This window comes from Balaenoptera acutorostrata, chromosome 18 (genome assembly GCF_949987535.1).
Source record: "Balaenoptera acutorostrata chromosome 18, mBalAcu1.1, whole genome shotgun sequence".
NCBI lineage: Eukaryota > Metazoa > Chordata > Mammalia > Artiodactyla > Balaenopteridae > Balaenoptera > Balaenoptera acutorostrata.
Genome location: NC_080081.1, coordinates 31,812,478 through 31,826,873, shown reverse-complemented (window position 1 = coordinate 31,826,873; position 14,396 = coordinate 31,812,478). Strand labels below are relative to the sequence as shown.

The 14,396-nt window shown below is 38.6% G+C and overlaps 1 protein-coding gene across 1 annotated transcript; it reads left to right on the top strand.

The window, feature by feature from the left end:
• The first annotated feature begins 4,436 nt into the window (after positions 1-4,436).
• Positions 4,437-4,607, top strand: LOC114238368 (40S ribosomal protein S29-like). Its single transcript, XM_057532517.1, is given in 1 exon segment — positions 4,437-4,607. A coding segment is annotated over 1 exon segment (171 nt).
• Positions 4,608-14,396: the final 9,789 nt, after the last annotated feature.

Here is a 14,396-nt window from a genome sequence, read left to right as displayed (position 1 = left end):
TTTTTTTTTTTTCTACTGCTCTGTTTATAATTCTATTTCAGCTAGGGCATTGTACTGTCTTCTATGCTTTGAAACTGTTAATTGAGCAAAATATCTAACTGAGAGTGGTGTTGCACTAAATATGGCTTTCTAACTATATTGTGGCATTCTGTCTGGGGATTTGGTTTCACCATTTCGTATGTGACTGGCCGGTGATGAGGAAACTCATCAGACTTCTCACAGCCCATAACCTTGGACTGGTCTAATGACTGACCTTCTAATTTATTAGGAAGGAATTAGAAAACTGAACTTGGTGGAGCACCTTGTTTTGGGGGAGATGAGAGTTCTAAGCCATTTATAGTGAATTATGTGCCTTTATATAATGCTGAGGCTGGAATGCTAAAATTACATTTCCCAGAATCCCTTCTGGTTAACATTCGTGATGTTCTTCGGATTCCATGAATCAGATGTATTTCTGTGCGTCTTGAACCAAGCTAGATTGGGAAAGAGTCAGGGTTAGAAATATCAATTTTGTTTGCATAGATTATGATGACAATAATCACCAATTTCCCAATCTCACTGGCAATTTTTGATTCTACAGCTTCCTAATCAAGGCAAAAGTTCCACGGCAGCTCAGGTGGTCCATGTTCTTGCTGGGGGCTCAGTCTAAAGTCTGTGCCTTTAGCCTTCCTAACAAATCTTTAGCTGTTTAATACACTGTTACAAATCCCTTCTGCTTAAGTTTGGTAGAGTGAATTCTGTTCTCTGCAAGTGAATCTGACTGAGGCGACTGTATCTGACCAATACACTCTTTATGTTTGAGTTATTAAATATTAAGCCAGATTTTATAACTGTATTTTAGGATAGGAAAGTAACAAATGCTTGTTTCAGAATAAAATGTTCTGGGCATTTGTTATTTATTCCTGTTGGTAATCGTTCATTATTCTCATAAAAAATAAAAACTCTAAAATGATGTTAATAATTTAGCATTCAGGTTTACTATCTACTCAGTATATACTTATCTAGTGCTTACTCAGTGTCAGTAACTGTTTCTGGTGACAGGTATGCTGCAGTGAACAAAACACATGAAGTCTCTAGTCACATGTAACTTACAGACTTTCACCGTCAACTTATAGGTTGAAAGAACTTCCCATGTGCAGTTAGGTTGCCAAATCAGTTCAAAGTATTTCAACAGCTTAAGCGATATTGGTAATACCTCAGAATACAGAGAGCTCATTTTGGCATCGATGTTACTAATTTAAAGGGTGGCCTGCTTACTGGTCTATAAAATGGAGATTTGTATTTATTTCATCTGATGAGAATGGCAAAAATATCTCATTGGGGAGATAGCTATGAATCACTTATATATGTGGAATAAATAATTTGAAAAATCAATTTGGCAACAGTGATGGGAATCATAGTCATTTTTAATTCTTAGTACTAGTAATAATACAGAAAACATGAGAAGCAATCAAAGCTTTCTCCAACAGTTTGTATTAAAATGAAACAAGTTATTATGTAACACATATACCATTTAAATCATTGCAAGTGCAGGAAAGCCCTATAAAAATGGTCTATCAATTTTATCTACAATATGATCATATTCAAAGATCATAAGGGAACTTCTTGAAATTGTGTTAAATTAATTCCAGTTTCAAAAGCAGTGACTGCACTATGGACTATGCATGCAATTTTGTGTGATGAATTAGGAAAGGGTGCGGAGATATTTTCAGCTACGAAATGATTAGATTGCTTATAATGCATGAAGGTTATTTTTCTACGGAAATTGTCAAGCTTGATATGATTTGTTTCAACAGGTCAGTATATATATACCTAGCCAAAATTAGAATATATATTTTATTTTATTTTATTTTTTTTTTTTTTTATTTATGGCTGAATGGGTCTTCGTTTCTGTGTGAGGGCTTTCTCTAGTTGCGGCAAGCGGGGGCCACTCCTCATCGCGGTGCGCGGGCCTCTCACTATCGTGGCCTCCTTTGTTGCGGAGCACAGGCTCCAGATGCGCAGGCTCAGCAGTTGTGGCTCACGGGCCCAGTTGCTCCGCGGCATGTGGGATCCTCCCAGACCAGGGCTCGAACCCGCGTCCCCTGCATTAGCAGGCAGACTCCCAACCACTGCGCCACCAGGGAAGCCCTTTATGTTTATTTTGTAAAGCAAAAATAGGGAAGTATGATTCCAGCACATTCATTGGGGATGAATGTTAACAGAGTTAATCTCAAAGCAAAGATCTTCATGGTAAAGGAGAAGATACCTGCAGTTGTCACTGAAGGTGCATGCCTGTGCCTAGGTGCACGTGTATGTGTAGTTTTCCCATGACTGAGTGAGGGTGGTAAGAAACTAAAGGATAGGACTTCCCTGGTGGTGCAATGGTTAAGAATCCGCCTGCCAATTCAGGGGACACGGGTTCAAGCCTGGTCTGGGAAGATCCCACATGCTGAGGAGCAACTAAGCCCGTGCACCACAACTACTGAGCCTGCGCTCTAGAGCCCGCAACCCACAACTACTGAGCCCGCGAGCCACAACTACTGAGGCCCGCGTGCCTAGAGCCCGGGCTCCGCAACAAGAGAAGCCACCGCAATGAGAAGCCCCTGCACCATAACGAAGAGTGGCCCCCGCTCGCCGCAACTAGAGAAAGCCCGCGCGCAGCAACAAAGACCCAATGCAACCAAAAATAAATAAATAGATAGACAGATAGATAAATTTATTTTTAAAAAAAGAAACTAAAGGATATTACAAAGTTCTCAGCATAGCTGGTGGAAGGGACAAGATGGTGCTAACGGAAAGGACATGAGAAGATGACAACGCGGATCCACTGAGAGAGCTGAGATCTCAAAAGCATTTTTCTTGGAACCTTTATTACAAACGAAATAAAATACAATGATTAAGAAATTGATGATGAAGGCATCTAATATATAAAATGGTTCTGAGCTTTAAAAAGAATGGTACAGACCTCCTACGATCAGTTCACACCTATTCACCAGTCCCCCATTTTCTCTCAATTGATGGTGAGTTTTACGATTTGCACATTACAACAAGGATGTAATGAGATACTTAGCCTTGACATATAACCTGTATTTGTAATAAATTAAAAATGGCTGAGAATTTGTCAGAATGTTGAATCTGATTTCTTTAGAAACCAGGTGAATATAGAATATCAGAAGCCCAAAATGAAGACAGGAGTTGAACTACGTGTTTTTAATCTTTAATAAAATTTTTGAGTATCAATTCAGGCAGATTGTTGAAGGGATTAAATAATCTGTATTCAAAGATAAGACACAGTATCTGGGGACTGGTAGATATTTCATAAATTTTAGTGATTATAATTATTAATTATAAGAAGCATAAATATAATTCTCTTTGCCACCGGAGTTACTGTCTAAGGACATTAGGGGAAATGTAGCTTTACTAAATGTAGCTTTCAGCTTTGTATGCCAGATTCCAGCACTGAGTTCTTGTCTTATTATATATTGAGTTTTATTTCTTATTTAATAATAAGAATCCTAGTTTCTTAAAACCAAGACCCTATATTGATCTTTTCATCTTTTTGGATCTCTCTCACACCAAAGTTGGAGTTCAGCCCCAAGGCAGGGTCCTGCCACCAGCTCTTGATGAATTCTTTCTGAATTTTCACAGGATACCTACTTCCAAACTCCCCTACTCCTGCTTGAGTATCCACACTCTAGCTCACACTTGACCTCTGGATGAGATGATCTGAATAACAATGTAATGGGGAGAAGTGTAAACAAACAAATGAAAAAACCAGAAACAATAGAAGAGATGCTTGCTGCTTTTCTCTGTATTGCAGAGAATGCTGGATAAAAAACTGTTCAAAATGTCAATATAAGCCATAGAAAAGGAAACCTTCTAATTATATTGTTAAAAATTCTATTCCATGAACTAAATTAAAATTAACCATTTTTAAATAACTCTCATTTTCTTTAGTCCCTGTTCTCTTTCTTTTCTGAGAGTACTACAATAATAAATTGTTGTTTTCTGACATTTGGGACTTTAGGCTCTTTTTAAAGAGCTTCATTTTGTTTGTTTCCTAAAGGCATATTTCTTATATTCATGTCATTTAGATTGCACTTTAATTATCCTTATGTCAAAGGAGTGATACACAAGGGTTTCCACTGGTCACCTGCAATCCAAAGGATATCTTTACGAACCAAGACAATCTAAAGAAACTGTCCATCTCAGTGGTGACCCTAATCACTTTTATAAGGCCAAGTTTGCTTTAGAGCTCTATGCCCAGGTGGGAATAAAGAGAAGTGATATCTAAATGTAGCTCTCTTACTTATACTGTCTAGACAGTGAGTGTGAATAAATTAATGTATCTAAGCCTGTTTTCCCATTTATATATTATATCATATTATAGCTCATTAGAAAATATATGCACGCATATTTAAAGTCCTTTGCTTCACTGCACCTCTGGAAGTGACATGGGTCACCTGCAGCTCTCCTGGAGCCGGTCACAAATATATGGCCAGGGGACTCCCTCTTGCAGCATCTACTCAAACCAGCATGATCTGATCTGGAAATATGTCCTCAATATGTGCCCTTAGTGTTTCTGTAAGTAAGACAAGGATAGAGGCTTCATCAAGTTGGACTAAGTAATCTTCCTCAAAGGAATCATCCAGGACATCTACCCAACAACAGAAACAATGCTAGCTCTTGGTACATTAAAAAAACCCAAACAAACAAACAACTCCCACCTCCAAAACCCTTCAATTATGAGTATTTTAATGCAAACGGAATATTTAATTAGCTATAGAAATCTCCTTTTTAAAATTTAATATTATCTTCTCCATGGATTCATCTTTAAAATGTGTGGCTTATTTTCCCTCAGTTATATAAAAGTAGTTATGCTAAAAAAATAAAGATCAAATCCCTTTTGTTCCTCATATGGGATGTTATGTAAATTCAATGTATTACCATCCATCAAAGACCTAGGGCCTACCAACTGGCTAATATCAACCAAAGATCATCAAATTGCTAGATTATTCTTATTCTTCTGCCTTATACTTACTGGCCTTTAAATTATTTTCAATAAAAATTTTATTATTCTGACCGTAAAATTAATGCATACTCCTTGCAGAAGAAGTTCAAAGAGAATAAAGAAGAAAAACGTAAGCCTGGTACTAACCAGTAACCAACGTTAACAAAGACTTTAACTAATTTTTCAAGCTGAGAAATTCTATTTGCAAGTTGTAAAATGATAGATTGTTTTTTGACTTTTATTTATCCTAAGGCTTATTGACTTTTAACCTTACCTTTGAATATTAATTGTTTCTAATGAGAATATAAAACATTTATAAAATAAACCATTTAGTTATAAGAGTTAATTTAGTTTCAACCTGTGATCCCAATGAATACTGATAGACTTTAGCCATGACACATATTACGTATAATAAATGTAAATATAAGCTATGATAAAATGTCTCAGAAGTTACAAAGCTAAGAAATAACTTACATTCGACAATGTTTTCCTTCACTGTAATTTTACCTACAATTCAATATATTGTTTACCTTCTAACTTTTGTCCCTTTTGGTGTTTTCCAAACACTTATTGTTGATTTAGAATTTTAGCCTCACTCCCTCACTTTACAGAGGAGGAAATTAAGACTTAGAGAAGTTTAGTAACATATAAAGGGCTAGCAGGACAGTAAGAAAAACAGAACCCAATTCTATTCACTCCTGGTTTACTGCATCACAGCCTTTTGGCCATATCATGCAGGGGAAAATGAAATGCATTTTAATTCACTTGAAATTGAATTTGTTTAATGCTTTTTTCCTCCAGCAGATTTGCAAGGAAGCTTCCTAATTATATTTTGTGCAGGCTAAAACTCAAGTAAGTTTGCATTCCAAAAGTACACATGAATTAGGTGAATGGATGTGAAGGGAGATAAAGATAGAGAGGATTCTTGTCTGGAAGCCTGCAGATATTTTGGGAAAAGGCCTAGAAACAAGATTAAAGATTCACCATGGGTAATCCATATATATCTCAGACATTTTTGCCTGGCTTTTGTTAAGACTTCCTACCTTCACCATATGCCCTTGCTCCCTTCCTTACACGCTTTCTCACAGACTATGGATGATAGTCCGTGTCTGCAACAGGATGGCCATGCAGATTGTTAATAATTTATATTGGTTGATTTATAGCTTCTTTCCTGAGCCCCCAGGTGCCATTCCCTCGTACCTACCCCCTCTACAGTACTGGTCCATGATCCAGCAACTAAAGGGTTAATGTCTCATGGAAGGGGAACTTCAGTGTTTGCATCTATTTTAATTGTCTGATGCCATATCACATCGCTGTTAGAGTTTTTTTTAAATTAATTAATTAATTAATTAATTATTTTGGCTGTGTTGGGTCTTCGTTTCTGTGCGAGGGCTTTCTCTAGTTGCGGCAAGCGGGGGCCACTCTTCATCGCGGTGCGCGGGCCTCTCACTATCGCGGCCTCTCTTGTTGCGGAGCACAGGCTCCAGACGCGCAGGCTCAGTAGTTGTGGCTCACGGGCCCAGTTGCTCCGCGGCATGTGGGATCTTCCCAGACCAGGGCGCGAACCCGTGTCCCCTGCATTGGCAGGCAGACTCTCAACCACTGCGCCACCAGGGAAGCCCCTAGATATTTTTAATATCACCCTCTATACACCAATATCTGTTTGTCTTCAATAACTTCATAAGAACTTCTGGGGGAAAAGAAAAATGGATGGAAGGGAAGATCAAAAAGGAAAGAGGAAGGATGGAGAGGTGGAATGGAGTCTGACAGGTAGAGAGAGAGGTAAGACAGAAGTTAATCATATTTTTCTAAGGGACTTTGTGTGCTTGTGGGCAAAAGCAGGGCTGCTTCAGGACCTGGTTACAGAAAATGGCACAAAGTTGGGGATGAGGGCCTTCTCCCAGTCCACGCATAGAACCCTTGACCACTTGTGCCACTGGTAGATTAGAGGTTAAGGGAATTGGGGCTTCCCTGGTGGCGCAGTGGTTGAGAGTCTGCCTGCCAATGCAGGGGACACGGGTTCGAGCCCTGGTCTGGGAAGATCCCACATGCCGCGGAGCAACTGGGCCCGTGAGCCACAACTACTGAGCCTGCGCGTCTGGAGCCTGTGCTCCGCCAACAAGAGAGGCCGCGATAGTGAGAGGCCCGCGCACCGCTATGAAGAGTGGCCCCTGCTTGCCACAACTAGAGAAAGCCCTCGCACAGAAACGAAGACCCAACACAGCCATAAATAAATAAATAAATAAATAAATAAATAAATAAATAAATAAATAAAAATTGAAAAAAAGGAAAAAAGGTTAACAAGAGTGAATTAAAAAAAAAAAAAAGAAGGGACTTATTCTTCGCACTTCACCATGATTCTTTTACCATGTGTAAATACCTATTTTGGAAGGGGGTCCCTACCTATCAAACAGGACAGTGCTAACTTTGCCTTTCCTAAATTAGATGAGAGAGCAGGGGAGCATCTTTTGTCACAGCTCTATGTCAGGTATCTGGTGCAGAGGCACGTTCTTCAGGAACACAGCTGCACTTGTAAACTGTCCGCTCAAGCTGCACCAAAGTTCCCCTGTCCCTCTGGACTCTAAGTGACACTGCCTCACGCTCAACCACTGAATACTCTGCCAAGCTGACGGGCCCACTAATGAATATCCTGAAGACTGGTGGTGATAACACTACCCCAGGTAAAGTCAGTGTATTTGAGAAGTAGAAGTCCTGCCCCAAACCCAAACTGCACACACCCGCACTCCGGCCACACGTCCCAACCCATGTTTACCTATTCATAGTCATGCAACTAATGTTGCAAAATGGGCTACATTTTTGTCGGGAAGATCCCCTCTCACTCCAGATAAGGGCCACAATCCCCCCCGGCATCTTTACTGAGATATAACTGACATATAACACTGTGTAAGATTAAGGTGTCGATCTGATATATCTATATATTGCCAGATGATTACCACCATAACATAGCTAATGTTATGGTCAGCTGACACCTTCATCATATCACATAACTGCTATTTCTTTTTAGTGGTGAGAACCCTGAAGATCTCCTCTTAGCAACTTTCAAATATATAATACAGCATTATTAACTATAATCACCATGCTGTATATTAGATCCCCAGAACTTACTAATCTTATAACTGGAAGTTTATACTCTTTGGCCAACACCTCTCCATTTCCCTCACCCGCCCCCAGTCCCTGGTAACCAAACTGAAATTTCTCTTCTTGTACCTTCCACCGGTCGGTCCTATTTTCATTCTTTGGGGTTTTACAGAGAAATCTAATCCTTCTTTAAAGTAATTCTTCCGACAATTAAAAAGTATAGTCCTGTGTCCACAAACTCCTCCCTTGTGGGTGAACACTGTCTAGTTCTTCCATTATCTCATATATGCCATGGTTTCCAGTGTCTTTTTCATCCTATATCTTGGTTTTGCATTTCCTTTTTATTCCTCTTCAAATGCAGTACACGGAACGTGGCACCACACCACTTAAAATGGCCAGCTCAGAACAGAAACCACCACGAAAATCGCTATGTTTTTCAAACGCTGTTGTGTCTTGCTCGCTCCCCATACACCTTTCCTTAAACTTTTTGAGATAATTGTAGATTCATATGCAGTTGTAAGAAATAACACAGGGAAATTTGCGGATTCACATGCAGTTGTAAAAAATAATACAGAGAGATTGTGTGCACTCAACCCAGTTTTCTTCAACGGTTAACACCTTATAGTGTCACAACCAGGATATTGACACTAATACAGTGAAAATACAGAACATTTTTATCACAAGGATGCCACATGTTGCCCTTTTATAGCCACATCTGTTTCCTTCCTATCCCCAACCTCTTTTTAAGCCCTGGTAACCACTAAACTAACCACTAAACTGTTCTCCATTTTGGGAGTGTTGTCATTTCAAGAATGTTATATATAAACAGAAACATATAGCATGCAGTATTTTGGGAATGGCTTTTTTTTTTAATACAAATTTATTCATTTATTTATTTATGGCTGCGCTGGGTCTTTGTTGCTGTGCGCAGGCTTTCTCTAGTTGCGGCAAGCGGGGGCTGCTCTTTGTTGTGGCGCGCAGGTTTCTCATTGGGTGGCTTCTCTTGTTGCAGAGCATGGGCTCTAGGCATGCAGGCTTCAGTAGTTGTGGCACAGGGGCTCAGTAGTTGTGGCTCACGGGCTCTACAGCATAGGCTCAGTAGTTGTGGCGCACGGGCTTAGTTGCTCTGCAGCATGCGGGATCTTCCCGGACCAGGGCTTGAACCCGTGTCCCCTGCATTGGCAGGTGGACTCTTAACCACTGCGTTACCAGGGAAGCCCCAGGAATGGCTTTTTTACACGCAGCAAAATTCCCTAAAAATTTGTCAGGTTGTTGCATGAATCAATAGATCATTCTTTTTTTTACTGCTGAGTAGTACTCCACGGGATGGATGTATCACAGTTTATTTAGCCATTCACCCACTGAAGGACATCTGTATTGCTTCTAGTTTGGAGCTATTATGAATAAATCTGCCATAAACATTTGTGCACAGGTTTTTGTGTAAATATAATTTTTCATTTTCCTGGGATAAATGCCCATAAGTGCAATTGCTGGGTTGTATGATAGTTGCATGTCTAATTAAAAAAAATTTTTTTTTGATTGGCAGTACCATTTTACATTCCCACCAGCAATGCTGGAGTGATCCTGCTTCTCTGCACCCTCACCAACATTTCGTGATATCACTATTTATTATTTTAGCCATTCTAATAATATGTAGTAGTATCACATTGTGGCTTTAATCCACTTTCCCCTAATGGTTAATGTTGTTGAACATCTTTTCATGTGCTTATTTGCCATCTGTATATCGTCTTTGGTGAAATGTTTCTTCATGTCTTTTACCCATTTTCTAATTGGATTGTTTGTTTTTACTATTGAATTTTTAATATATTCTATGAATTAGTCCTTTGTTGAGTAAGTAAATGGTTTGCAAATATTTTCTTCCAATCTGTAGCTTGTTTTTCATCCTCTTAACAGGATCATTCACAGAAGAAACATTTTTAATTTTCATGAAGTCTAATTTGCCGGTTTTTTTCTTTATGGATAGTACTTTTGGTGTCAAGTCTAATACCTCTTGGTCGAGTTCTAAGTCACTTAGATTTTTCTCGTATTTTTTCATTTTATAGTTTTATGTTTTATATTTAAGTGTGTAAGTTTTAGGTTGAGGGGTTTCTTTGGTTTGTTTGGTTTATATTTATTTTTTGCCTACGACTTTCAAATTGCTAAAGCACTATTTATTGAAAAGATTATCTTTTCTCAATTTAATAGCTTTTGCATCTCTGTCAAAAATCAGTTGGGCATATTTGTGTGGCTCTATTTCTGGGTTCTCAATTTTATTCCATTTATCTGAGTATCTATACCTTTAGGAAAACTGCACTGTCTTGATTATTGTATGTATATAATAGCTGATTATACAGCTGACGGGCAGGAGTCCTCCTCCCATTTTAATCTTGTTTTTCAAAACGTTTCAACTATTCTACTTCCTTTCCCATCTTATATAAATTTTAGCAGAGTCTTGTCTTTATAAACATTCTTGCTGGAATTTTGGTAGACATTGTGTTTTACATGTATATCTGTAACCTGTTGAGTTAAAGGTTTGAGTTAAACCTTTGATTTCTTTCATCAGCATTTTGTAGTTTTCAGCTTATAAATACTGTACACGTTTGTTTATTAGATTTACACCAATTTCATTTTAAAAAATAATTGTAAATGGTATTATATTTTTAATTTAATTTTAATTTTTTAAAATTTCAGTATCTACATTCTTATTGCTAGTATTTAGAAATACAGTTGATTTTTTGTATGTTTCTCTTATATTCTGTGTTTAGTGGGGGCCTGCAGTAGTCCCTACCCCCCTGTGTCATGGAAGAGGTCTCTCTCTACTTTTTGTCCCTCCCCCAGGGGGAGACCACTATTGATCCTGCTAGGCTCTTCCTTTCCCTCTACCAGAGGCAGGATGGTTCCCCTTCTGTCCTTTACCTTGGTGGCCTTGGGTGCCAGAGGAACTGCTGCCCCTCCCCTGGTGGCTTCTATGAGTAAATTGCCTGGGGACGTGGGTGATGTTTCACACTTGTCCTCTAGCAGCAACTGATCACCTCCTTCCTGTAGGGCACTAGTGGAGACCCACGGAAAAGAGCGCGAGAGTGAGTACAAATTCCCTTTCTATCTAGGCTCCCGGATACTCTAAAATGATATACCAGCTCATGCTCGACGCCTAAGAATTTGTTAAAATTTCAGATGATTTCTCCGCATTTGCTTCTGCCTCTTCCTCTTGGGCTGTGTCAGACCTGAAAAAAATTTGAGCTTCCTGGTTTTATTCAAAGAGGCTTGTCACTCTGAAATTAAGTTCATCTGACTGTTCTGCAACCTTAGATCTCTGATGGGTTGAAGAAAGTATATGATTTTGTTAATTATTCAGTTAGCACCAGGGCAGTATTATCTTGAAGATTTCTAGCTGCTAAGTGGGAGTAGAACTTCTCAGGAAATATAATCAGTTCACAAATCACACTAACCAGAAAAAAGGGGAAAAAAAAGATACCGGACTTTATAATTAAAGACGCTTATTTGTTGGCAGACACGTTAATAGCATGAATAAACAAGCCAAAGAGTGGGAGATGGTATCTCCTACATATATAACCAACAAAGGGCTCAAACCCAAAATATATAAAGAAATCCCACAAATTCATAACAAAAAGAAACAAAAACAAGAGGAATATGGACACGAGTGAATAAGCACTTTACAAATGAGGATATCCAAATAGCCAGTAATTATTTTAAAGCTACATAACCTTATTTGTCATCAGGAAGACGCAAAAGAAAACCACAGTGACGTACCACTACACACACAGAATTGTGAAAGTTAGGAAGATTGCATATTGGTATAGCCACTTCAGAAAAGGGTCGACATCATCTACTAATGCTGAACATATGACTCTACTATGATCCAATAATTTCTCTCCTAGGCATATAACAAGTAAAAATGTGGGGATCAGAGGGTGGTAGGATGAGGGGTGTGTGTGGATATTCATAGCAGCATTACTCTTAACAGCCAAACTCTGAAAACAAACCAAATGTACCACAGTAGAAAGAATAAATGGACTGTGGTAAATTCATTCTATTGAATATTGTGCATCAATGAGACTGAACTACATCTATACTTGACAATATAATGTTGAGCAAAAAAGTCAAGCAGAAATGAATATGCCCTGTATAATTCCAATTATATAGTGAAAACTAGGCAAAACTAGTCTAGGAGATCAGAAGTCAGGGTAAGAGATACCAAATGGGAGTGGAGTGGACCCTGTGGAGGACAGGGGCCTAAGGTGGCTTCTGTTGCGCAGGTGCTGACCTATTTATTGAATTGGGATCCGGCTACATGGGTGTATTCACTTTCTAATATTTAATGAGCTTATCATCTGTGCACTTTTCTCAATGTAAATTATGCTAACAAACACGTTATTTTAAAAAATTACCCTATTTCTCCCCTTCTTCTGCCCACAACCAGGGATAAGTGGCTCTCCACGATGGCCAACTGAACGATGAGATTTTTCTGAGCCTCACTTTTGACATATATCCCTGAGATTTTATTGGTGTGCATTGACCATGTACTGAATTCAGTTATTTTCGAGGAGTGCTCTGTGATAGCTTTAGCTAGTCGTCCTCTTATGCTGTTGTAAAAATCACATCAAGAGCTGTATCATTTTCATAACACCTTGAGAGTAGCATTTTAAAATTTATTTTCCTCAATTCAAAGTAAATTTCTCAATATTGTGGTTCTAGCAACATATTTCTCCTATTTTATTAACATATTAATGTCCTTGGCATTCAAGCCTGATAAAAACACAACTTGCCAGTAGGCAGGAAAACATCCAATAAGAATCGCTGCCAGACGTTAAAGAGTTCTGGATGAAAGCACTAGGACACTGAGAATTTAAAACTTGCACCAGTTCCACACCCTGAAGATGACCAGACTCAGGATTTGAGCTACTTATCTGTTTATGAGGTGAGGGAAATCCAAAGTCTGCTCACCCAAATACCCATAGCCCAAAAGGTTTACAGCATGACTATACTCAGCCAGGGTGCATTTAGTTTTTACAAAGTTACATTTACGTCATATTGGCTGTTAATCTTTCTACTTTTCCAATTTAAAAAATCAGCTTAATGTTTCTCTTGCATCTTAAAATCCTCTGTAATATGCCCATGAATGGTGTCATTTAAATAAAGAAACTTCGAAGATTTGTTACTGGCAATTCGTGTTGTCTTCTCTAAATTATTATCACCGCATATAATTTGGGGGAGAGTTGTGGGAAAATATCAAACTCCATTGTATGTGTAAATTTCAATTCAAAACATAATAATATTCATATCTCCACTTTTTTTTCTAGTTACTGTACTCTCTCCAACAAACAACAGTCAAACTTAAAAATATTTTGCTACATTTGTTACTTTTTTTTCATCTCCCTTTCCATCCTCAGTTTACTCCAATATGACTTTGCTCCCATGGCACAATCAAAAATTCACTTGTTAATGTGACGAATGACTAGTCACTCTTCTCTTTACTTGCTTGACTTCTAGCAGTTTTCCCCCCATTTGAGCCTTCCTTCCTTCTTGAAACCCTCACATCTTTTGCATCCCAGAACACTATACTCCTTTAGTCTTCCTCTTACCATACTGTCTGCTCCTTAATTATCTCCTTAGCTGATGCCTCCTTCTCTATCCAAAGTTATATATACACAGCCCATTTTCTCTCCTGAAGACTCAACAAGTTCCCTTAAGTCCAACTCCTAAATATCTTTGCAATCTGTCTGTTTCTCTCCCTTGCTACTTCTGTCACATCAGTAAAACTAACTTACCCTCCTACCCAGGCAATCTGGGCTTCTGGGCTTCCTTACGGTCCCTCCACATCGTTTACTCCTCTCCAATCCATTCCTCACATTATTACTCAATTGCATTATAAAATGTCAATCTGATGATGCCACTCCGATTCTTAAAGTCTTTCAGTTATATCCCTGTGTCCTTTAGAATTCTCAAATCCCCAACATCACACATCAGATACTCCATTATGTGGTGGTCTCTTTTTTCACCTTTGATTGGTTATCTGCACTTGCTATTTAGTATACATGATTAAAAAATAATAAAGTGCAGGAGATAAGTATTTTCAGATAGAAAGACCACCATATGTAAAATCCTTGTGGCGAGAGAACAATTTCATATAAGGAAATGACGATTAAAAGTATCAGCTTTCAAATGCCAGGTTTGTGGAGCATTTGACACTTGAGCCTAGAATCATGTAAGGCTACTGGATGAAGCTTCTAAGCCACCACGCTTTGGGGTCATGGGAAATTACAGGCTGGGTTTATACAAAACA